The sequence below is a fragment of the Anas platyrhynchos genome, chromosome 3 (assembly GCF_047663525.1).
Source record: "Anas platyrhynchos isolate ZD024472 breed Pekin duck chromosome 3, IASCAAS_PekinDuck_T2T, whole genome shotgun sequence".
Classification (NCBI taxonomy): domain Eukaryota; kingdom Metazoa; phylum Chordata; class Aves; order Anseriformes; family Anatidae; genus Anas; species Anas platyrhynchos.
In genome coordinates this window covers 14968183-14989694 of record NC_092589.1, presented here as the reverse complement: position 1 = coordinate 14989694, position 21512 = coordinate 14968183, and the positions used below count along the sequence as shown (strand labels likewise).

Below are 21512 nucleotides of genomic sequence, written 5' to 3'. Positions count from 1 at the left end.
GGCACCCAGCTCGGCCTCGGCCCCACAGGGACGGTGTGGGGAGGGTGGTGGCGGTGGGACCCCATGAGGGGCTCGGGGGGGCCGTGAGCCGGGAGGTGTGGGGCTGGCGGGGGGAGCTGAGGGGTCCCGGCCCCTCACGGGGACCCCTCGGTGAGCCCAGGGCGGGAGGGGGCCGTGCAAATTCCTTCCCCTTTCTGTCTTTTTTTTTTTTATTTTACCTTTTGTACTTTTCTATTTATTTATTTATTTTTCACCTATTTTTTATTTTCTGTATTTGTTTAATGTTTGTATTTTTATTTTACGTGTTTTCACTTTTATTTATTTATTTATTTATTTTAATTTTACGTGATTTTTAAATTTAATTTTTTTTTTTCCTAGATTTTTTTGCACTTTTTTGGCATTTTTCATATTTTTGTAATGTGCATTTTTGTGTTTTTTTTTTTTTTTGGTATTTTTTGTACATTTTCGTATTTTTAAATTCCGTCATTAAAAATGTGAATTAATTTTACTTTTTTTTTTTTTTGCATTTTTAAAAAATTATTTAAAATTTTGGCATTTTTGTACTGTTATGACATTTGGGATTGACCGCAAACTTTTAAGCATTTACAATTGCTTATAACTTACGAATCTTTCAATTTATTAATATTTTTGTAACTTTTTTTTTTTTGCGTGTGCTCCCTTGTATTTTATTGTTCAATTTTTGCACTTATTTTATAATTTTTATTTTTTTTTTTTTACTTTTGGTAGCTCTTTGATTTTCCTTTTTCCATTGCGATTTTTTTTTTTAAATTTTACTTTTGTAGTCATTTTTCTGCAGTTTTTTTTCAACTTTGCTTGGTAGCTTGTATTTTTCGGGCTCTGTTTTGTAGCTTTTTCTTGTTTTCCTTTTGCAGTTTGTATTTTTTTTTTTTTGCAGCTTTTTTATTCTTTTGTGGTTTTGTTCTTTTTTGTGTGTTTTTTGTTCTTTTTTGGTGTTTTTTGTTCTTTTTTTGTTTTTGTGTGTGTTTTTTTGTTCTTTTTTGTGCGTTTTTTGTTCTTTTTGGGTTTTTTTGGGTTTTTTTTGTGTGTTTCTTGTTCTTTTTTTATTTGTTTTTTCTGTCTTTTGCCTTTTTTGTCTGCTTTTGTCTTTTTTGTCTATATTTGTGTTTTTTTGTTCTTTTGTGTTTTTTTGTTGTGTTTGTTTTTTTCTGTTTTTATTCTTCTTGGTCTGCTTTTGTCTTTTTTGTCTATTTTTGTGTTTTTTGTTCTTTTTGTGTTTTTTGTTCTTTTTGTGTTTTTTTGTTTTTTTTTTTGTTTTTTTCTTTTTTATTTTTTTTCTGTTTTTGTCTTTTTGTCTATTTTCTGTTTTTTTTGTCTTTGTCCTTTTTTGTCTGTTCTTGTCTTTTTTTTGTCTATTTTTGCTTTTTGTCTCCTTTTGTATACTTTTATCTTCTTTTATCTTTTTTAATCTTCTTTCTTATCTTTTTTTCTCTATTTCTGTGATTTGTTTTTTGTTGTTGTTGTGCGTTTCTTATCCACTTACTACACTTCCCCCCCTTTCCACCCCCCCCCCACCCCCTCCCCTCCCCCTTTTATCCCCTCCCCTTTCCCTTTCCCCCCGCCCCCTTCCCCGCCAGGCCCCCGCCCCCGGAAGCCCCTCCCGTGGGGGCGGCATGGCCCGGGGCCGGGGCGCGCTCTGAGCTGGGGCGGAGGGGGGCGGAGGATGGCGGCGGTGCGGGCGCTGCTGCTGCTGCTCGGTGAGTGCGGGGCCGGGGGGGGACCGGGGAGGACGGGGGGAGGCTGGGGAGAGGCTGGGGAGGGGGGAGGCTGCGGGAGAGGGAGGCTGGGGGGGAGGCTGGGGGGGAAAGGGGGAGGCTGGGGGGGGAAAAGGGGAGGTTGGGGGGGAAAGGGGAGGCTGGGGAGGAGGGAGGGAGGCTGGGGGGAAGGAGGCTGCAATGGAGGGAGCGAGGCTGCAGCCTTGGAGGCAGGGAGGCCGCCGACCCCCCCGTGCTCCCCCCCTGGATGCGCATCCCCCCCGCGCCACGTAGGTACTGCGGGCCCCTTCTCCTCCTCCTCCTCCTCCTCCTCCTCCTCCTCCTCCTCCTCCTCCTCCTCCTCCTCCAACTCCAACTCCAACTCCATGGGGCTGCCCAGCCGAGCCCCGTCTCGATGGTGGCGGCGACTCCTCAGCCTCCTCCGTCGGGTCGGAGCGTGCTGGGGAAATATTCGCTGAGTCAACTTTTCCGGCGATCCCGAAGCCCCAAATGTCTCCGTCCTTCGGGATCCGCGTCCCGCCTCGGCGCCTTCTCCGCGAGCCCCAAATCCTCCGCCGGCACGGGGAGGTCTCGGGGTTCCTCTGTGGTGTCCCGAAAGCATCACCTCCCAGATGGCTTCGGGACATCCTTCAACCCCCTAATGGATCCCAGCCCGCCCTCCCATCTCCTATAACGCAGTTTTGGGGCGATCAGGGTGTTCCAGCCACGGTTCCGTGGGTGCCCTCACCAGTGGGACCACGTCTCCGTGGGGCTCCCTTTGTGGTGCTCCTTCGGCCGGTGGGGAGCGTGGCCCCAGAGGGCTGCTGGCACCTCCTCCGTGGTGTGTAGGGTTTGGGAGGAAAGGCGAGGGGCGAGCGGGGCAGGGCAATAGGACACTTGAAAGAGACCCGAAGGCCGCCAGGCCCGGCTGCGGGTATTTGCTCGGCGAGCTTTCCACTAATATTTTCCTTCCCTCCGTCGCAATTCATCTCCTCCTTGGGCCGCCGAGATCAAAGCCGTCCTCCGGCGAGTCCACGTGGGCTTTGAGCAAACAGCCGGCCCTACACCTCTCTCCGGTGAATAAACACCCCTTCCTCCCGCAGCCGCTCCGAGCGGGGCTCTCCGGGCTGGAATGCGAAGCATTCGGCCTCAGCACTGGGTGTTTCCACAGCCCTCGATATTTGGGAGCCGGGAACAACCCGCGCATTTAGCAGCAGGCTGGGGCACAAACGTGCTCTTTGTCGGGGCGGTCGCCGCCGTGGTGGTGCGAGGAAAATTCCCCCGAGGTTGGGGGGACCCCCGATGGGACAGGGACGGGAGCGGCGGCCTCGTGGGCTTGGGTGGGTTTGGGGAGGGCGGCGAGGCGTTGGGTTGAATGGGGTGGGGATGTTAAATTTGGGGGTGTTTTGTGAACGTTTCGTGCTCGAGGTGGATAGAAGAAACCAACGAGTGCGTTTTGGGGGGAAAAATGGGGATTTGACAGCCGGTACCGGGTGGTTCCTGGGCACCGGCACGGCAGGGGTGCCCCTTGGGTGGTCTGGCTGCGCGTCCCGCTCCTCGCCTGGAGGATGTTTTGGGGGGTGGCATCCAATTGCCGCTCGTAAATGCCTCGCATCTGCCGGGAGAGCTGATGTTATCTCACACCGGTGGGGTTCCAGCGCTGCCGCAGCGCGCCTCGTGTGCCAGCGTGCCCCGAGGAGAGACCCCACCGCTGGGCACCGCAGGGCTCGCTCCGGGACAGGGACCCCGTGGGGAGCGGGTGAGGATGCTGCAGGTTTGGGGGCTTCTCCTGTGGCTCCTCGCGAGGTTTTGGCAGCAGTGAGGTCAGGCTTAGCCCCAAAAGCCCTACCCAAAGGTTGGTGCCACCTTCCCTCCGCCTCTGGCGCGCCGCAGCAGGAGGAGGATGAGCGTGGGCTCCGTTTGGGGCCATTCCTTCGTGTTTGGGGGAAACGATGGCACCCGGTGCCACCCCCTGGGCTTTACCTGCGTCTCCCCTCAACCCACGCAGCCCCCGCCGAGTAGCCGGGGAAGATCTGCGAGCCAAACACAAGTGGTCTTTGTTTCAAAGCATCAATTTGTGTTGGCAGCCAGGTCTGCAGCGCATGTGCTTTTCATTGACTGCCGCTCCAGCTCCGTTCCTCACTCCGTGTGCCAGCAGTTTTTTTTTTTCCCCTTTCTTTTTAAAGATTTAATACAAAAATGTTTTTCCTGAGCTTAAAAGGCTGAGCCGTACAGTACTCCTAGTCTTAATTTAAGCCTTGCCTTTTTTTTTTTTTTTGGGGGGGGTGCCGGTGGAGAGGGGACAGGCGGGTGCTGTGCCATCAGCCAAAAGGAGAGGCGAGGGGCACCTCGGAGCAGCGTGCAGCTTCTGGAGGCCTGGGACGCGGGGCTGGGCTTCTCCTGAGCCTGCTCATCTCGGGGTGCTTTGGGGCAGCAGCCGGGTAGGTGCTTTTGGTGCTCTTTGGTGTGCTCAGCTCTCCAAAATCACTCTCCCATTTCGCCCCCTCGGTGAAGGCGTCCTGCGAGGACCCATCCTGAGAGCTCCTTTTAACCCCGTAAAGCATTAGGGCGGCGTCCTGGCAAGGCCCGGGGCGCTGCTTAAAACCTTCCTGCTGCTGGTGAACAGACGGATGCTGAGGCATCGGGGTGCCCCAAGAGGAGAAACCAAAACCAGACGGCTCCAAGCTGGCAGCGGCGGGCACCCACCGGCTCCTCTCCCCTCTCACAGCGGGGACACCCAAGCTGTGTGCCTGCAGAGGAGGCTTTAACCCGTGACCCCGCAGTCACGAGGTGTTGGGGTGACTTCTGCTGAGAACGGAGCAGGATTTTCCTGATTTTTTTTTGGGGTGTTTCTCTTGTGCTTACCTAGGGCCCCGGAGCGTGTCCTGGGCGCCTCCGCCGAAGCCGCGGTTGCGGGGCGGCTGGGAGCTCTGTGGGGCTGGGGGGGTTACGGCAGTGGCGGGGCTCTGCAGGAGAACTGGTAGGGGCAGGCTGCTGTCTGGAAGACGGGGTGGCACGGCCGCTTCCAGCTGCACGAGCCCTCCAGCTCTGGGAAATGAGACAACGCAGGCTGGGAAGCAGCGACGGGGGCTGCTGTGCGCACCGGGAGCTCCCGCAGGACAGGGCTGGGGTCCAAGTGACTCGGGTTTTAGCTCCTGGGTGACATAAATGCAGCTTGGGCTGCCCCAAACGGTGGCAGCACGGTTCCCCGGGGCTGTCACCGTGGTCCCACAGTCTCTGTCCTCGCTGCCCAGGGAAGGGCTGACGGCGACGTGGGCTTTCTGCCCGCGCTGTCAAACGCGCTGCTGGCGCGAGACGGGCGCCGCGTTGCTCAAGCCCTCGCCTAAACAACTTTCCTCATTAGGGGTTGCTCGCTGGCCTCTTCGGGAGCACAAAGAAAGCCTTTGATTCCAAAACACGCTCTCCAAATGGTTAAAGGCGGGACAAGCCGCGGCTTGCAGGTGCCTTTGTTGCTCTCCACGCCGCGTGCGCCGCTCTGCGTCCTCGCTCCCCCCCGCTGCGCCGGGGCCTCGGCTCCGTGGAAGGCACCAGGCGGGTGCCCACATCGGTGGGAGGACAGGTGGTGGTTTTCTGGTCCTTTTCCCAGCAAAGACATGATGGGAGGTGATAAAACCCAGCAGCCTCACAGGGCTGTGTGCATCCAGCTCGCCCGAAGCCTCCCCGGGAGCGGAGAGGAGCTGGGGAGCAACGTCAGCCCGTTGCCTCCTGGAGGGGGGCCAGCGAGCAAAGTCTCCTCCAGCAGCTGAAGATGATCACGGACCAAAGCAAACAGAGCTTCCTGCGCGCCGCTCTTTGTTTGCCTTGGGTCCTCTCCCTCCTTCCTGCGCTGGAAAACGGGGAGGCCTCCCCGCTGCCACGAGACCCCCGTGTCCCCCAGCAGATGTTATCCACCCAGATCTGAGCAAAAAGCCCAGCTGTGGGGGCAAAATAGGCTCTGGGGCTGGGCTGTGGACAGAAGCCCTCTTTTCTCAAGGAGATTCGATCACCGAATCGGCCCCGGTGAGTCAGTTGTACCCGGCCTCGGCTCCCGTTTCCCGCTGGGGCTTTGCATTAGGCGAGTGCTCTGCCGAGCTATCGACCTGTGAAAGTGCTCCCGAAAGTGCCCTGCTTGCACATTTCTCCCCCCCGCTCCAGTCTCCGTTTTTAGCAGGGAGGGACTAGAGCAGCACTTCCCAGAGAAGCCACCTTTTAATTAATATTGCATGAGCACAGGAAATACGAGCTGCTCTGGCCGCTCTCCTATTTTTGTGGCTTTTAATAGAGGTTCAGAAGTGGCTCTGAGGAAAATAAGCAAGGATCCGTGCCTTTCTGCGCCCTCCCCGCTGCCGGGGGCCGTGAGCTGGGGCTTGCCAGTGATGAAGAGTGGGGCGAAATCTGCAGGGGAGCTGCGGAGGGTGCTTTTTGCAGCGTGAGGAGGGATGGAGAGGTGTGAGACACCCAGCACCCCGTGCCGACAGTCCCTGAACGTGCTGTGAGCCCGTATAAGTGGGAGAGGCACCGACGCAGCCGGTGGAGCGGGCCCATTTCGGCTCTCCTCCCCGATGGCCCTTTTGGCAGCTCCGCTCATCGCGGGGGCAATTTGGGAGAAGCTGGCGGGAGCGCCTCCGAGGGGAGGGGAGCAAACAGGTCCGACCTGCGGGGAAGCAGAATGCTCCGGAGCCTCGCTCAGCTCCAGCCGGACCCACAGCCTCGCTCGTCGGCCCCATTTTCCCCACGGCCTCCTGGAGGCTGGAGGAGTGGGCTCGGAGCCCCTGGGAGCAGAGCGAGCCTCCAGCTGGTGGCTCGGGGGCTCTCCCCCAGCCCTGAGCCAGCCCTGGCACCGGCAGGACCCGCTTGGCACTGCGGTGGTGCTCCAGCACCAGGTGGGTTTTGCTTGGCAAGGAGCTTGGTGCTCACATGCCTTTGCTTGAATTTTGGGGAGGCGGCGCAGGGAGCGCAGGGCTTGTCCTGGCTCTCCTCGGCGTCTGCCTGCTGCGTTCCCTCCTGTGGGAGAAAAGCAAAAAAAACCCCTCGCTGTGTCTCTCACCCATCGGATGGGGGAATCAAAGAGTCATCCTGCTGGGAAGAACCCTTCAAGAAGAATCCTTCAAGATCTCCAAGTCGGCCTGTCCGACCAGGTCCCATCAATAAACCACATCCATTAGATGCCTCCAGGGATTCAGCACTGCCCTGGGCAGCCCGTTCCGTGCTTGACCACCCTCTCCCTGAAGAAATTCTCCCTGGTGTGCACCCTGAACTTCCCTGGCGCAACCCGAGGCCGTCACCTCGTGCCCTACCACTTGGCACCCGAGAAAAGAGACCGCCACCCTCCTTTCGGGTGGCTGTGGGGAGGGATGAGGGCTCCCCTCAGCCTCCTCTCCTCCAGCTTCAGCCACCCCGGTTCCCTCCGCTGCTCCTCACGTGTCCCTTCTCCAGTTTTGCTGATCTCTGTACATGCTCCAGCACCTCAACATCCTCCACGCAGCGAGGGGCCCAAAACCGAGCACGGCGCTCACGGCACGGTCCCACGGGTGCCACTACGAGGGCACAGCCACGTGCGGGGAGCTGCTGGAGGGCCCCGGGGAGAGTCAGCAGCCAGCCCGTCACCCGTGCTGAGTCACCCCCGAAGCATTCCTGCTCCTCAGCCCAGCCGGCGTGCTGGCGGGGCCATGTGGAGGGTTTAATGGGGTGCTCTCCCCGTGGCCAGCCGCACCCCGGCACGGCGCAGCAAGCACGGCCTCACCGGGCGGCTGATTTACGGCCCCCAACCCCCCTGTGGCTTTGTTCTGCTTTTTGAACCACTCCGAAATTTGGTTTCGCTGTTCTCTGGCAGGGCAGGGAGGGATCCCAGCCACGGGGGGTGAGGGGAGAACCCCCTGCAGCTCTCCGAGCAGCGCCGGGGGGGCTAACGGGGATTGCGTTAAATGGCCGTGGCTCCTCTTTTTCTTTTATTTCTTTTGTTTTTAATCATCCCAAAGCTGGGTTTGAAGTGCGCAGTTGGCTTCTCGGGTGGGGAGAGGTGCCGGGGTCCCACAACGTTCCCAAAAAGGGCCATGGGTTGCGCGGTGGCCCCGATGCTGGCCGCGCGTTGTCCCCCGGGGGTGGAGGTGAGGAAGGAGCGGAGCAGCTCTGCTCTTCCCAGCCGGGCCCCGGGCCAAGCGGCCGAGCTCTGTGGGATGAGCAGATGTCTGCAGCTGCTGCAGGATGGGGGCTGTCTCCGTGCCTGCGTTGAACTCGGGGCGCTTCTCCTCTGCAGCCCTAAACCCCCCCTTGGAAGGTTTGTGGAGCCGAAGCCTCTCCAGCAGGGCATTTCTCGGGAAAGCCCAATTTGCACCTCTCCAGCCCCGCTGGCAGCTCCGTAGGGATGATTTTCTTCCCATGCACAGGAATAAAATGCAGATCGGTGCTTTTCCTTTAAGCAGAGCGGGACACGCCGGGGTTTTAAGAGGCTAACGTGATGGGCGCCCAAAGGCTTTCCAGATGTGGGGCTCGCTCGGAGCAGACCTGCCGTGCTCGGAGCTCCTCGCCCGCACCAAACCATTTCCAGCTGGCCTGGCGGGGGAGAAGGGGCTTTCTTGCAACTCGACCCGTTCGGGAGGCTTCCTCGGCTGGAACGTGCTGGCTGCAAATCCTCGGGAGATGCAGATCTGGCGGGGTGCTTGGCTCGGCTGCCGCTTCCTCGGCATCTGCTGCGTGCGGGGCCGGCGCGCTCCGCTGCAGGGCCTGGCGCACCCGGCCAGGGGCTTGCTGGAGTTATTGAGCATTAATTATTCTTTTTTTTGCCTGCTTCTGCAGCTTCAGCGGCTGGAAACGAGCGTGCCGGCCCTGTGCTCGCGACCGGGAGGGGACAAAAAGCTGCCCCGTGTGCCGTTCCCAGCCCCGGCACGCCAAAAATCTGCGTTTCTGGGAGCGTGCTGGTGGTGAGCCGTGCCAGGAAACACATGGCCTGCTCGGGCCGTGAATGGGAGGTCTGTGCGGGGCCCTGCACGCACCCAGGGCCTCGCCGGGACACGGTCCTGAGCTGCAGGAGCCCCGTTGGGCTCGCTTCCCAAAGCAGGGAGCCTCGAAGCCCTTTCCCAATCCCCATTGCCGTGCCTTCAGCTCCTTGTTTGGTTGCGAGCGGCTCCGGGATTACTCACGTCCTTGCGTCAGCTGCGGTGTCTCAAGAGGTTGCTAACCTAAGCTCTTTGGGGTGAAAAAAAAAAAAAAAGAAACAAAAAAAGAAAATGGATCCTTTCCTTTTCCCCTCGTGTCACCACCCTGGAGCTTTCAGCTCGGCGAGGAGATGCCCGGGGACGGGTGGCCCACGGTGGGGAGGCGCACGGGTGTCCCACGGGCCTGCTCCCGGCTCTGCCTCCCCGGCGCGGCTGTAGGTGAGCTGCAGGCACGGCAGGGCTCGGGGCTGCGCAGCAGCTGAGGGCTTTGTGGTGGAGGCCGCATTCCCCAGCGATGTCGTGAGGCGAGGAGACAATGATCTTTCGGGATTGCTTCAAGATGCAGGGCCCGGCAGGCGGGGCCGCCATGCGCTCCCCTGGCCGCCCCGGCCCCAGCAGAGAGGGGCTTGGGGGAGCTTTCAGAGGGGGCTGCAGCCCAAGAGGTGAAGCCGGGTGCCTCCTGAAAGAATTTGGATGAATTTTGAGCACGGGGATACCTCGGTGCGTGCAGGGTGCCGGATCCAGATCCCTGCCAGATGGATGCTCTCGGAGCCGGGAGGTGACCTGATCCATCTGCCCCCTCCTTCCCGATGGTGCCTGTCCCCTCCCTGCGGATGATTTGCTCCGTGGGGTGTGGGAATGCCACGCTGGGGACCTGCAGGTACCAGCCCCGCTTCCCTGCACACCTTCCTTGACCACCTCACCGGGAAGATTTTGTGGTTCCACAAGATCTCCCCTGGGTAAAACCCCACCGGGCGCTGCCGAGGGAGCTGAGCTTTGAGCCGTGTTTATCTAACTAGGCTGAAGATTTCCTGAAAAACTTTCTGCAGCCACACTTTTAGGCCAGAAACATGCGTTGAGGGTTTCTTTTCCTGCGTGGATACCCTCCTGCAGGACACGGGGGATGCTGAGGCAGCAGGACACCATCCTTTCCGAACCCACTCTTTCTGCCCCCTTGCAGCGCCGGGAGCGCACCACTTTGACCACTTTCTCTCCATCCCTTTGAGCAGAGTGCTTCCGAGATGCTCAGCATCTGCCTGCTTCAGCCTCTTGCCCCGCAGAGCCTGGTGCTGGGAGCAGGAGCCCGCAGCGACCGGCGTGCTCTGAATTGCCCTTTGTCTGCTCGCCTCGCCGCGGCCAGCTGGTAACCGGAGCAGAGCGCCTGCACGGCTGCCTGCGGCCAGGCGGCTGCCGGATTTAGGAGTGTGATGGAGGGCAGCCACGTCGAGCAGGGCTGAGGAAGGAGCAGGGCTGAGGAAGGAGCAGGGCTGCCCTGTCCCCAGGTCCCCCAGGCACCCAGCTCGCACTCAGGGCTTGTTGTAAGGAAGGAGGATGCTCGGGCTCTTCCAGCGCCGCCCAGCAAATGCGGCACAGGGCAGCTCGCCTGGATCTTTGCTCCACGAGCTCCGGCTGCACAGCTGGCTGCAGCTGGGGGAAAGCAGCTCTTTTCCTCCTGGCAGAGATGCTTCCAGCCCTCTGGAGCCACCCCACGGCCGCTCTCGGACCCTGGGGTCAGCCCCTGGGATTTCTTGTTTCGGTTTCTCCTCGCTGTGCTCCAGCGTTTGGGAGCAGGGGGCTCTGCTTGGCTCGTGACCACCCCGTCCTCGGCGGGGTTCCGCATGAAAACGCCCCAGTTTCAGCTCCCTGGAGGTTGTTGCGAGCAGCACGAGCTTCCCAACCCCTCTCTGCCCTAATCGTGCCCTCCTTTTTCTGCCCCGCAGCGGCAGGGGCTCGGGCCGCCATCCATTTCACCAAGGAGCCGTACTCGCAGGACGCCCTGCACGGCCGCAGCGCCATCCTCCGCTGCGAGGTGGAGGACCCGGCCCACGTGGAGTTCGAGTGGCTGCACAACGGGCTGCCCGTCCAGGACACGGAGCAGCGCTTCAAGGAAGGCAGCAACCTCCAGTTCGCCGCCGTCGACCGGCACCGGGATGCTGGGGACTTCCAGTGCGTGGCCAGGAACTCGCTGAGCGGGGAGGAGGCGCGCACTGCCAACGCCTCCTTCAACATCAAGTGTGAGTGCGGGCAGGGCTCTCTGGGGGTGGCACGGGGCTGAGAACGCTTGGGTGTACGGGGGGTGATGGTCGGGCACCGGGGCAGCGCAGGCTGGGCAAGTAGGGTGAGAGGAAACGGCCTCGGGTGGTGCCGGAGGAGGTGTGGGTTGGATATCAGAAGGATTTAATCAGGGAAAACAAATGGGTGGTGGAGTCCCCACCCTGGAGGTGTTTAAGATGTGTGGATGTGGCATTTCGGGACGTGGTTTACTGGTGTCAGGCTGGTGGTTGGACTCGATGATCTTAAAGGTCTTTCCCAACCTAACCGATTCCACAGTTCCTCTCCGGCTACCACATCCTTCAAACCCGTGCATCTTCTGGTGCTCCCGGGGCTGTCGGAGATGCTGCCACCCCCATTTGTATGATTTGTATGATTTGTATGATTTTCAGAGCCCACCTCATCCCTCTGGGAACAGCCACCCGGGGCGAAGTGGGACATTTGCGGGGCGGCGTCCCTCTGCTCCGCGCTGTCCCCGGGGGTTTCCACGTCTCTGAGCTGGTGCCCGGTTATTTAATACCGGGCCCAGCCACGCTGACGTTCCCCTCCATCCCGCAGGGATCGAGACGGGCAGCGTGGTGCTGAAGCAGCCGGCCAGCGCAGCTGAGATCCAACCTTCCTCCACCGTGGTGCTGCGGTGTCACGTCGACGGCCACCCGCGGTAAGGGTTGCCCCCCGAGGAGGGGACCCGGCCGGTGGTCCCCCCCGCGCCTTCGCCGCGCGCTCTTCCCCCTCTCTCTCCGTCTCTCTCTCCTCCTCTCTCCCGCGAGGACGCAAGTAGAGCCTAGGGAAGGCGAAAGGCAGGATTGAGCCTGCGGCCGAGCAGCGGGGGAGAAGGCAAACGGCTTCCTCGGAGCCGCGTAGCGCGAGGAGCACAGTAAGGACGGGCTGCGGCAAGCCCGGTCGCTGCGCTGCTTGGTGTGCTGCGGTCACTTCTCCGTCGCTTCCCGATCATGTCCCGTCCACTCGGCTGCATGCCTCATAGCTTCGTGTGTGTGTCGTGGCCAGCGGTGGGAGCACCGAGCCGGGGACAGGGGGCCATCTCCGGGCTGCGCCCCCCCTCGCCCCGCGCACCTGCTCGCCAGGGAGCCCCGCCGCCGCCGCCGCCAAACCCCGCGCGCCCCGCTCACCCTCTCGCCCCTGTCTCACAGCCCCACGTGGCAGTGGTTTCGGGATGGAGCCCCGCTCCCCGATGGCCGCGGCACCTACGCCGTCAGCAGCAAGGAGCGCAGCCTCACCCTGCGGAGCGCCAGCCCCGACGACAACGGCGTCTACTCCTGCTGCGCCCGCAGCGCCGTCGGCTCCGTCTGCAGCCAGGACAACTTCACGCTCAACATCGTCGGTGAGCGGCGGGCTCGGCTCCTTTCCCCCCTCTGCTCCCGGCTCTTTTTGGGGTTTCCTCCAGCGTAAAGACCGTCCCGGGGTACCCTTGCCACCCTCACCCTCCTGCGGTCTCTGCTGTTGCAGACGAGAGCTTTCCCCAGGCGGTGGTGGTCCCGCAGGACCTCATCGTCACCAAGAACGAGGAGGCGATGTTCGACTGCCAGTTCGCCGCCGTGCCCCCTCCCACGCAGGAGTGGCTCTTTGAGGACAACCCCGTCACCAACAGATCCAAGTAACGGGGCCCCCGGGGACGTGGGCAGGGCAGGGGGGCACGCGGAGGGGCCGAGCCCTGGCCAGGAGTTCAGGATCAGCCACCGCGGTGCTTGCTCGGCTCGGCTGGGTCCAGCAGAGCCCTGGTGCTTTTGTGTGGCCTTCCCTTGCGTAGGATTTGGGAAGTGGTTTGTCCCTGAAGGAGTCTGTGGGGATCCTAAATGCCTGTGCATGATGATCCCCAGAGCCTGGGGCATCTCCCAGCCCATCCGGGGTGCCCGTAGTGGTGGTTTTGGGGCCAGGGATCTGGCAGCAGGACGGTTCCACCTGGGTGCCAGATGCCCCGTGGCCCGGCAGCTCCCAGGCGCCACCTTGTGCCCCCTTTTCCCTTTTTCTGGGATGCCTCTTCCCACAAAAGCCAGCTCTGCTCCAAAAAAGAGCCTTTTCTTAGCACATCTCCTCGACGAAGCGCGCGTCCCACCTTCTTCTTCCTCCACCCTGCTTCCCCCACGCTGGGAGGCCTTGGCTGGGCACCGAGGTCCCCCCGTTTGTTCCACGGGCTCCTGTAGGACGGCTCGGGGCCGCGGCTGTGCCCCACGTCCTGCAGAGACCCCCGCTGAGGTCTGCCTCTCCCCGCGTGCCCAGGACCACCGTGTTCGCCAACGGCTCCCTGCTGATCACCCAGGTGAAGGCTCGCAGCACCGGCGTCTACAAGTGCGTCGGCCGTGGGCAGAGGGGGAAAGCTCTGGTGCTCAAGGCCACTCTGCGCCTGGCAGGTGAGGTCCCGGGGCCGGCAGCGAGTCCCAGAGCTGCCCTGTCCCCCCTGGAGATTTGGGACCGCGTGGGTGCGGGTGGGGGACGGCCACGCTGCCCTGTTTGAGCCCTGCTGTCTGTCGCTCCTCCCAGAGATCGAAGAAATGGCCCCCTTCTCCCCGAAGGTGTTGACGGCGAACCAGGGGCACCGCGTGTCCTGCGCCCCTCCGCGGGGCGTGCCCGAGCCCCAGGTCTGGTGGGAGAGGAACCAGGAGCGCGTCCCCGCCGCCGGCAGGGTGCACCAGGAGGCAGAGCAGCTGGTTTTCACCAGCATCACCGAGGCGGACGCCGGGACCTACACGTGCCACGCCGCCAACAAGGCCGGGGAGAAGAAACAGGAGCTGAGCATCACCGTGGCTAGTAGGGAAAGGCTGGGAGGGCGTTTGGGGTGGGCACGTCTCCGGGCTGGTTGTGGGGTGCTGAGCGGCCTCTCTTCTGTGCCCAGCGGTACCCAAGTGGGTGGAGATGCCCAAGGACAGCCAGCTGGAGGAGAGCAAGCCAGGCTACCTGCACTGCCTCAGCAAGGCCTCGCTGAAACCCACCGTCACCTGGTACCGCAACGGCGTCTCCATCTCCGAGGTGAGGCGGCAGGGCAGGTCCCCGCTGCTCCCGGGCGCTCCCGCTGGGCTCCATCCTCTCCTCCTGCTGCTCAGTGTCACCTCGCTCCCAGCCCTGGCATCCCTGGTGCTGCCCCGGCACCATCTCCACGGAGTGCCACGGGCGGCGTGCGAGCCCAGGGCTGGTGACAGCGGTGTTGACACCCCAATCCCCTCGGTCAGGACTCGCGTTTTGAGATTTCGGAGAACGGGACACTGCGCATCAACAACGTGGAGGTGTACGACGGGACCACCTACAAGTGCGTGAGCAGCACGCCGGCGGGCAGCATCGAGGGCTACGCGCGGGTGCACGTGCTAGGTGGGTGTGCGGCCAAACCCCCCGCTCCCTCCCCTAGCAGGGAGCTCTTTCGCCATTCGGGAGAGGCTCCGGTGTCCCCCCCGCACCCCGCGGTAACCCAGCGGGGCTCCTCTGTCTCTTGCAGAGAAGCTGAAGTTCACCCCCCCGCCCCAGCCGCTGCAGTGCATGGAGTTCAACAAGGAGGTGACGGTGTCCTGCTCGGCCACCGGCCGGGAGAAACCCACCATCCAGTGGACTAAAACAGGTGAGGGGGGGCTTTGGTGGTCCCCGATGGCCCCCGGGAGCTCCCACCGAATGGCAGCCGTCGGTGTTGGGACCGCCTGGTCCGAGCCCCCTGCTGGAGCCAGCAGGGCCACCTGGAGCAGGGAAGCGGCGCGGCGTGGCCGCCACATCCCTGTCCTTGCCGTCCCGCAGACGGGAGCAGCCTACCCTCCCACGTCAGCCACAACGCCGGCGTCTTGTCCTTCCACAAGGTGAGCAGGAGCGACTCGGGGAACTACACCTGCATCGCCTCCAACAGCCCGCAGGGCGAGATCCGCGCCACCGTGCAGCTCGTGGTGGCAGGTGAGGGCTCTCCAGCCACCTGCCCCGCTCCCTCATGTCACCTGGGGGGCATGTCCCTGCAGGGACAGACGTCTGGGCTGTCCCCGAGCTCTTCCCCGTGGTGCTTGAGCTTTGCCAGCCCCGTGGGTACAGCCCCAGGGGACGTGCCGTGGTGCTGGCCCCGCTGTGCCACGTGGGCTCAGCGTCGTGCCAGGGGCTGACAGCCCTCGTGTCACCCTCTCCGCCTCCAGTTTTTGTCACCTTCAAGCTGGAGCCGGAGCCCACGACGGTGTACCAGGGGCACACGGCCATGTTCCAGTGCCAGGCAGAGGGGGACCCCGTGCCGCACATCCAGTGGAAAGGGAAGGACAAGATTTTGGATCCCAGCAAGCTGCTGCCCAGGTACACGGCCCCCGTTCCCAACTGGAACAGGGTGCGTTGTGCACACCTGGTGCCAACAGCACGCTCTCAGGTCCCCAGTTTGGGGGGTAGGTGGCCAGTTGTCCCCACGTCCAAGAGCTCTGGGCTGTTCCTTGTCCTGGAGAGGCGAGGCTGCGGGTGCCCCACGCCTGCCTCTGCCCTCTCCGTGTTTGCAAAGGGCTCTGTGTGGTTGGCAGGATCCAGATCATGCCCAACGGCTCCCTGGTCATTTACGACGTCACCACCGAGGACTCGGGCAAATACACCTGCATCGCTGGCAACAGCTGCAACATCAAGCACCGCGAGGCCTTCCTCTACGTCGTAGGTGAGGGAACGTGGCCTCCTGCCACCCCACAGGGCTCTGGGCCCTGCTGCTGGGGCTTTTTCCCTGCCACCTTCCTAAAAAAAGGCTTTGGGAAATCCCCCTTCACGGGTCCGCCGCTCTCTGCCCCGCAGACAAGCCGGCGGCGGAGGAGGACGAGGGCCCCAGCAACCACACGCCCTACAAGATGATCCAGACCATCGGGCTGTCGGTGGGGGCCGCCGTCGCCTACATTATCATCGTGCTGGGGCTGATGTTCTACTGCAAGAAGCGGAGGAAAGCCAAGAGGCTGAAGAAGCACCCGGAGGGCGAGGAGCCCGAGATGGAGTGCCTGAACGGTGAGGCCGGTACCCCAGGGGGTGGGGGCTTCCCTGCCGGCCCCATAAACCCTGGGCTGGGGGGATTAGGATGAGCGGGGAGCTCCCCGAGGTCTCTTGCTCTCGGATTTGGCTGTGGGTGGGGGCAGAAAGCTGCTGCTGGGTGAGAAATAGGCTGGGGAAGGGAGCCCGGCGAGGCGGTGCGAAGCCGGTGGCCCCGCTCCGTGCCGTGGCCGTTCCTGCCTGCTGCAGCAGGAGCCGTGCTCCTGCTTCCAGCACCCCCGTGTGGGGTCGCACGCCCTTTCCCAAAGGAAGGGCAGTCTCCCTGGGAAGCTGTCGTGCTCTGCCAGCCTCTCCAAACCCCGGTGCAGCAGCTCCTGGTGCCGCAGGGGAGACTTTGCGCTGAGCCCAACTCTGCTGGGAGCTCTCCCCGTCGTCTCCAAAACCCTGTATCAGCTCCAAGCACCTCCAGCATCCCCCAGCACGGCACTTGGAGCCTCGCGAGTTCCCTGAAGCACTGCCTCCTTGCCACCCGGCACCTCTCCCCATGCAGGTCGGGACCTGGGGGCTGCTTTCCCCAGGCACCGTTTTACATCTCCGGCCTCTGCCTTGGCTGCCGGCGAGGCTGGGGGCTTTGGCAAGCAGCTGCCAGCAGCAGCAGCACCCCTTCCGTGCTGGCTGTGGGATTTACGGGGCTGTTCCTACCACCCCGTGTCCGTCAGAGGGGATTTTCTCCCATCCCGTGACAGCTGCTTTACGACAGCTGTTCCGTGAGCCCCTGAGCAAAACCCCTGCTGGGCCCCACTGCGCACGAGCTCGTGAGTCCTGCAGTGAAGCCCCGAGCTCTCTGCAGCACCGTTGTCATTTCCAGAAGCTCTTGTAGCTCTTCCCCTGGTGTCCTGTTTCTCGTACTGCATTGATCCCAGTGAGGTCTTCTGAGCGATGGGCTCAGAGCAGGGCATCCCCGCGGGGTTTGGCTGCTGGTTTCCCTCTTGTATCGATACTTTTTGAAGATGAGCCTGGCCGGGGGATGTCCTGGGAGCAGGGACGCAGGAACATCTCCTGCTGGTGTCACCTCCGTGAGCTCCTCCAACCTGCAGGCAGCCCGCTCTTACCAGCAGCCTCTGGCCAACATCCTCTTCTCAGAAAGGATTTGTTTGAATCCTTTTTCAGGTTACCTCAGCTTTTTATTTTATTTTGGCCTGTTTATTGCATTCTATTTATCCTGCCAGACTTCAGCCCTTCTTCTTCACCCCACCTGGAAGCAGTTTAGCTGTCGGAGAGGTGTGTCCTGGCTTGCTGGTAGCCCTCACCCGGCTGCCCAGATGCCTCTGCTCCTTTTTGGCCCTCCCATCTTTTGGAAAAGCGCTCTGTCTTTGCCCTCAGCTCCAGCAGAGTGGCTCCCCACTGTCACTTCTGATGCAGTCCCTCTTTAGCTGGGCGACCTGAGGTGTCTCAGCACCTACCCGAGGATGAGTACCCCCTGGCTGACTTTTCCAGTGCCCCCAGGACCCGGCTGGATTTGACCTCCCCATGGATTTCCTACGGATCGAAGCGCCCCTAACAAGTCAGTCGCCCTCTAAAGTCGTGTCCTTGCTGTGCCACGTCCCCTGCAACGTCAGTGCTTGCTCCGTGTCCCTCTGTCTGACCGTGCTGCTGCGCTGGGTGAACGCAGAGGGAATTTGGGGAGGTCGGCAGCTGCGAGGACCGAGGGGAGCGTTTGAATTGGTGTCAGCCTGCGCTGATTTCTCCAGGAGATGCCCACGTGGTGCGGGCAGGTGGGCAGATGAAACCTCATCTCCCCGGTCCCTTTGTTACCATCCATCTGAGCAAAACCCCGTGAAAAAACGGCGATGTCTGCGCTCGGAAGCGCCTGCCGGGGCCGCCTGCTGGCGCTGTCCCTCAGCAGCACGGCTCTCGCTCCGCAGCCTTGGGTGTTTTCTTGGCACGGCCGCAGCGGGCCTCGTATTATCCTCTTGGCTTTGGGCTCCTAGCCTTGAGACACCATCAGTCAGCGCTGCAGACAGCCAAGGGTCAAACAGCTTCTAAGCGCCGGGCTGCTGACAATTAGCATGAAACCAGGGCGAGCGCAAGTAGCGCCCGGCTGTGATTTATGGGGCAGATGGTGCTTTTCGCTCTGCTCTTCTGTAAACACTACTCCAGCCTGTGGCAGAGGACAACTGGCGGTAGCCGTGGCTTTTAAGTTACAGCGTCTCAGCTCCAAAATCACCTGTGGCAAAGCCGTGCCACCGTGCAGGAGGGCTGGGACCTCTCCTGGGCGCACGCGATGCGGGCGGGCGTGTGCCCCTGCTGCCCTACAACACCCTCGGATGGGGCAGCGTGGTTCCCGTCAGGATCCCTCCAGTTGAATCAGGTTAAATTCTTTGAAATCCTGCTCTGATTAAATTCTTTTGCACAGCCAGGTGTGTCCTGGCTAGCTGGAAGGGGGTGTGCGCAGTGGTGCTGCACACGCGGCACCTTCGCTGGGTGCTGTGCCCTGCACCTCGCCATCAGCCCGTGGAAGGGCTCGCTGCCTGGCGAGGTCCGATCCGAGCCGTACACGCACCGAAAGTCCACGTTTGCTGCCCGTACAGGCAGCTTGTAGGGGAAATGTGGGGCTGGCTGCTTTCCCAAGGCAATGTTTTCTCCTGCTCGCTGGCTTCTGTTTGTGCCGTGGAAATCTGTGAGGGGCTTCCTAATCAGAAAGTCGGCTGGGGTTGATTGTAAGGTGCTTTCATCCAGGTGGTAAAAGAAATTCCGGGCTGATCTGGTGATTGCCAAGGTGAGCATCACGGAAACGGGGGGGTCAGGCTGCAGCTTCCAGTGCTGGAGGGACCTGGGGGGGTCTCTGGGGCATTAGAAGGGACCAACGCCTCTGATTTCAGGGGTGGCTGCGGGGCTGGCAGCGAGCTCAGGGGGAGAGCAAGCTGAGGATGGATGGGGTCCTGGGGATGTCCCTGGAGGGGGCTGATCCCCAGCATTACCAGCACAGCCGGGCAGGATGCTGATGCCCCACGTTGTGTCCCCCCCGCAGGTGGAGCTTTGCTGCAGAACGGGCAGACGACGGCGGAGATCCAGGAGGAGGTGGCTTTGACCAACCTGGGCAGCAGCTCCGGGGCCAGCAAGCGGCACAGCGCCGCTGACAAGATGCACTTCCCCCGTGCCAACCTGCAGACAATCACTACCCTGGGTACGCTGGGCCACGATTCTCGGCCAGAAACTCCTGGCTGCAAACCTCCCAGCCAGACATCTCGACGGGCTGGGGGCTCGGAGGGTCCTGCAGCCGCCGGGCTTCCCAAATTCGCTCTCCTAATTTGCTGTCTTCTTCCCCTGTGCCCCTGCAGGCAGGGGGGAGTTCGGCGAAGTCTTCCTGGCCAAGGCGAAGGGAGCGGAGGACGGCGAGGGCGAGGCGCTGGTGCTGGTGAAGAGCCTGCAGACACGGGACGAGCAGCTGCAGCTGGACTTCAGGCGCGAGGCGGAGATGTTCGGCAAGCTGAACCACGCCAACGTGGTGCGGCTGCTGGGGCTGTGCCGCGAGGCTGAGCCCCACTACATGGTCCTGGAGTACGTGGATTTGGTAAGGGAGAGACCAAGCAAGTGAGACCGGGGCAGGCTGAGGCCAGGCTGAGCTTCTTGGTGGCCCTAAAATTCGGAGGAGTGGGGTTATCCTGCAAGATTTGGGGGGGCTTTGTCCATTCCCTCCTCCTCCTCCTGAAGCTGTGGGATCCCCGCTGCAGAAGGGCTGCAAATGGGGACTGCTCTTATGGGGAGCATGGGCATGGGGTGAGAGGAGGCATTTTGGGGTACAAATGGCCTCCTGGAAGCATCAGGCCTGCTTGCCCTGATCGTAGCCCTTAGGGAGGTAAAAGGATTGTAGGATTGTGGCCCGGGAAGGTGCCGCCTCTGAGCTGCCGTCTGTCTCCTAGGGGGACCTGAAGCAGTTCCTGAGGATCTCCAAGAGCAAGGACGAGGCCCTGAAGCCCCAGCCCCTCAGCACCAAGCACAAGGTGGGAGCGTGGCCTCGGCAGCACGGCGGGGGCCGGGGGGCCGGGGGGGGGCTTTGGGGGAGGGCAGCGGGGTGCCAGCATCCCTCTGGGCCAGGTGTCGCTGTGCACGCAGGTGGCGCTGGGCATGGAGCACCTCTCCAACGGCAGGTTCGTGCACCGGGACCTGGCGGCCAGGAACTGCCTGGTGAGCGCCCAGCGGCAGGTCAAGGTCTCGGCACTGAGCCTCAGCAAGGACGTGTACAACAGGTCGGTCGGGCAGGTGGCTGGCACCGGGGGGGGGTGGCAGCGGGGTGGGACGGGCGCCCACCTCGCTCACCGCCCGCCCGCGCTGCCCGCAGCGAGTACTACCACTTCCGCCAGGCCTGGATCCCCCTGCGCTGGATGCCCCCCGAAGCCGTGCTGGAGGACGAGTTCTCCACCAAATCGGACGTCTGGTCCTTCGGCGTGCTCATGTGGGAGGTCTTCACGCACGGCGAGATGCCCTACAGCCCGCAGGCGGACGATGAGGTCTTAGCAGGTACCCGGCGCTGTCACCCCCCTCTCCGTGTCACCCCCCCTTTGCACTCCTCGGGGACAACACGGCGTCCCCGCTGGCAGCACGGAGGGGATCGCGCCTCTCCCTAACACCTCTCCATCCCCTGCTCCCACCCCAGGGCTGCAGTCGGGAAAGACGAAGCTCCCCCCGCCCGAGGGCTGCCCGGCGCGGCTCGCCAAGCTGATGCAGCGCTGCTGGGCGCCCAGCCCCAAGGACCGACCCTCCTTCAGCGAGCTCGCCACCGCCCTCGGGGACAGCCCGGCCGACAGCAAAGCCTGAGCACCCTGCCCCTGGTCTGGGGAAGGAGGCGGCGGGGCGGGCAGCGGGGGTCCCACGGGTGCCCGGGGAGCCCCCCCAGCCCCTCGCCGAGCCCGACCCCGCTGCGCGGCACCAGCGGCTGCTGGACTCGAAGCACAAGCCAGTGTCCTCCCCCCCTGCCCCTCTCCTCTCCGCGGCTCCGAAAAGCCCCGCGGGCTGCCGGCGTGGATGGCGCACGGCCCACAGCACCGGGGCTCTCCCCCTCCCCGCTCGCCACGTGCATAGCTGTCCGTCTGTCCATCCGTCCGTCCGTCTGTGCTAGGCATTGCCTGCGGGCACGGGCCCGCCATCAGGAACACGAAGTGCCTGGCATATGAAGGAGACGCTCCACCACACCTTTTCCCTACGACCCCGTGCCTTTTTTTTTTTTTTGTGTGTGTGTGTTTTTGTGTTTTTTTTTTTTTTTGTACGAATCCTGGGGGCAGCGCCCCCCTTCCTCCTCCTCCTCCCCCCCCCCCAGTGCGCTGCCTCCTCCCCACCATAGTATTTCTGTTACTGGAACGCAGCCTAGAGTTGGGTTAGTTTGTTTGCTTGAGCGGAGGGTACCGCAGCCAAGAAGGGTTGGGTTTTGTTGGGTTTTTATGTGCTGCTCTCAATAAAGAAGGCTTTTTTTTTTTTTTTCGTTTTTAATTTTTATTTTTTTTTTGGTAAGACGCTGGACTCTTCTTCCTGGGGGACAGGGATGGTGATGGGGGGCTGGTGCCATCGCGCCTCGTGCATCGCCTGGAAAGCAGCAGCTCCTTGCTGGGGCATCCCCCCTGCGTGCTGGTGGTGGTTTGGGTTGGTGCCA

At 61.4% G+C, this 21512-nt stretch overlaps 1 protein-coding gene across 2 annotated transcripts; it reads left to right on the top strand.

Annotated features, from left to right (window-relative positions):
• Window positions 1-1581: 1581 nt before the first annotated feature.
• Window positions 1582-21342, top strand: PTK7 (protein tyrosine kinase 7 (inactive)). Of its 2 annotated transcripts, none has more exons than XM_038177048.2 (20): window positions 1582-1736; window positions 10609-10902; window positions 11498-11600; window positions 12091-12281; window positions 12407-12554; window positions 13178-13308; window positions 13439-13705; window positions 13791-13924; window positions 14125-14260; window positions 14385-14504; window positions 14675-14824; window positions 15055-15205; window positions 15421-15548; window positions 15680-15883; window positions 18897-19052; window positions 19207-19439; window positions 19789-19869; window positions 19964-20115; window positions 20208-20386; window positions 20523-21342. In XM_038177048.2, exons 1-20 carry the CDS (start codon window positions 1703-1705, stop codon window positions 20681-20683), a joined length of 3153 nt encoding a protein of 1050 aa, XP_038032976.1. In that variant the 5' UTR covers window positions 1582-1702; the 3' UTR covers window positions 20684-21342. The 2 variants fall into 2 exon arrangements, with proteins under 2 accessions (XP_038032976.1, XP_038032975.1); XM_038177047.2 differs by lacking the exon at window positions 1582-1736 and adding an exon at window positions 1987-2023.
• Window positions 21343-21512: the final 170 nt, after the last annotated feature.